Genomic DNA, 2,962 nt, shown 5'->3' on the forward strand with positions numbered 1-2,962 from the left:
AATGAGTGAGGGAATGAATATATGAATGAGCGAGACAATGGGTGAGCAAATGAATGAGTGAGGGAATGAATATATGAATGAGCGAGAGAATGGGTGAGAAAATGAATGAGTGAGGAAATGAATATATGAATGAGCAACGGAATGGGTGAGAAAATGAATGAGTGAGGGAATGAATATATGAATGAATGAGCCAGGGAATGGGTGAGCAAATGAATGAGTGAATCAATGAATGATCTAATGAATGAGTGTGCTAATGTGTGAGTGAGTTAATAAATATGTAAGCAAGAAAATGAGTTGGTTAATGAGCAAAGAAATAAATAAATTACAAAAAAAGAATGAGTGAATAAATAAATGAATTTCTCTCTAGAGAAGACTTGTTGTTAGGTGTCGTAAAGTCAGTACCTACTCATAACGACCTTATGCACAGCAGAACAAAACACTGCCCGATCCTGGGCCAACCTCACTATTGTTACTGCCCTCGAGCCCATTGATGCTGCCACTTTGCATCTCGTTGGGGGTCTTCCTCTTTCTCTCTGACCCTCCACCTTGGTGGCTGTGTGCCGTGGAGTTGTTTTTAGACTCACAGCCACCCTGTACAGGGTTTCCAAGGCTGTAAATCTTTATGGGAGCAAAACACCTCATCTTTCTCCTGCGGAACAGCTGGTAGTTTTAAACTACTGACCTTGCGGTTTGTAGCCCGATTTGTAACCACTACGCACGCTACCAGAGCTCCTTGACCACCTTACCGAGACTGGTCCCTCTTGACAATATGTCCAAAGTATGAAAGACAAAGTTTGGCCATCCTGACCTCCAAAGAGCACTCTGGCTGCACTTTTTCCAACACCGATCTGTTGGTTCTTTTAGCAGCCTTGTACCAGCCATCAACAGGGCACCAGGCCATTACACCTTCCCCTCCACCCAACCCCAGTCCTGGGAAGTGGGTGGTGCTGACCCACCAGCAGCCTATCAGAACACTCCATGCTTGTGGCCAAGGAGATTGGTTCAGGGATGGAAACATGACCCACATGGGCCAATGAGGGTAAGCTCTAGGGCTGGGCCCTCTCCCAGTAATGTGCTGTCCACTTCCATGAATATGGGGTGTCCCTGGGCTAAAGCCTCATTATTCTTCGATCAGAAGCCCTTTGTTGAGGAAGTAAAGTGACAGATTCCATAGGACCACCGACTTCAGACATCAAATCTTCGTTGACCTCCCCCTCCCTCCCAGACTCCCTTCAGGCTGAGACAGGCAGACAGACTGACACTTGGCTTACTCCTGACTCCAAGTAGCCCCTCAAACATTTATGAGTTGAATTGACCACAGACCCTTGTCCTCAGCCTTGATGACCCTAACCATGGAGAGAGAAGGCTGGCTCTGATTACCCGAGGCTAGCCCACTCTGGACAAGGCTAGCCCAACTGAGAAGCCAGCAGCCTAGAGTGGTTTAGGCTAGCTCAGACTGAATTAAGACCACCTTGGTTGGAGCAACAATGGTCCCCATCAGTGGACCAGGCCAGCCCAGGATGGACCAGGCCAGCCTCTGTAGAAGTGGCCTGTCTGGGCCAAAGCCTGCTTGGAATATCATCAAAAAACTCACTTCTTGACCTATGCTTGTGGATGCAGTATGACAAAGGAGTGAACAAATCTTTACAGTGAGGATCATTCCCACCCCCTTGGTATAAAGGGTTGACAAGGATGGGGAACTTAGATATTGGCTACCCATAGTGGGGGAGCTACAAAGGCAAGAAGTGTCTGGCTTACAAGATTTCAATAGGGAACCTAGTTCCAGAGGGTACGGAGAAGGTAGAACCTCCACTGAGTTGTTTCCAACCTGTCTGGATGGGGTTGATAAAAGATGAGAGGGAAAGGACTCCTGTGGTTCAATACGGAATGATTGCTATCAAGTCTGTGAGTGAGGGTTGGAAAGGTAAATGTAAATATTTGGTAACAAAAGGAGGGGAGTGGCTGATTTTGCAGTCCAGGAGTGGAGATCCCTGAAAAGCAAAGTGCGAAGTGTGGGACCCTGTCCCGGGAAGCAGTGATGCCAGGGTTGGAGGCAGAGATGATGGTGGCTGGGGACTCTGGATTCAGGGAGGGAGAGGGCTGTGTGCTGGCAGCTGGGGGCAGGCGTGTGGGGTGTACCCTTCGGTTGTTTGATAATGCATACAGGGGATTGTGATCATTGCAAGGAAATGAAATACGATAGGATGAAAGTAAAGATAATGTTCACCCATGTAAACTTACACATACTTCACAATAAAAACTTAAAAAACAAAATCACCAGTGCTTATCAAGTCAGGTCTCACTCTTGGCAACCCCACGTATATCAGAGTAGAACGGTGCTCTATAGGACATTCAGCGGCTAATTTTTCACTAGTAGATTACCAGGCCTTTCTTCTGACTTGCCTCTGGGTGGGCTCAAACAGCCAATTTTTTGGTTCTAGCAGCTGAGCATGTAAACCATTTATACCACCCTGGAGCTCTTGGACAACTGCTACCCCCACCAATGCTGAGAAATATCACTCTCTGAGCAGACTTCTGAAATTCCAGACAAGAAATCTCAGCCCACTTTCTGAGGTAGCCCTTAATTCCTGCCCCAACTCCCATCCTCTCCTCCAAGCCCTGTGTGCTCTCTGGACCCCAAACTTACCAAAGCAATGGCGCCCGTTGTTAGAGAGGACAAAGCCGGCCGGGCAGAGGCACCGGAAGCTTCCGGGACTGTTAGTGCAGGTACCAAAGAGGCAGAGGTTGGCCTCCTGTGAGCACTCGTCAACATCTGGAGGGGCAGGGACAGGAGGGCCAGGGGTTGAAGCAGGGTAGCAGTCTCCAGATCCCAGATCCCGAGCACTGGATGAGCAGTATGTGGGGTCTCTCTGAGAAGGCGCCTCTAGGGCCTGGGACCATGGTCAGGCAAAGGTCATGTTTAGAGACTAAAACTGGATAGCAGAGAGCTCCGCCAACAACA

At 48.5% G+C, this 2,962-nt stretch overlaps 1 protein-coding gene across 1 annotated transcript in view; it reads right to left on the bottom strand.

Moving 5' to 3' along the window:
* Nucleotides 1-2,962, bottom strand: part of FBN3 (fibrillin 3) — a 93,972-nt gene that overhangs the window by 21,438 nt on the left and 69,572 nt on the right. The window contains exon 47 of the mRNA XM_006868999.1: nucleotides 2,648-2,773. Within this exon, the coding sequence (XP_006869061.1) occupies nucleotides 2,648-2,773 (126 nt within the window). The remainder of the gene's footprint in view (nucleotides 1-2,647; nucleotides 2,774-2,962) is intronic.

Source organism: Chrysochloris asiatica, unplaced genomic scaffold, assembly GCF_000296735.1.
Source record: "Chrysochloris asiatica unplaced genomic scaffold, ChrAsi1.0 scaffold00125, whole genome shotgun sequence".
NCBI lineage: Eukaryota > Metazoa > Chordata > Mammalia > Afrosoricida > Chrysochloridae > Chrysochloris > Chrysochloris asiatica.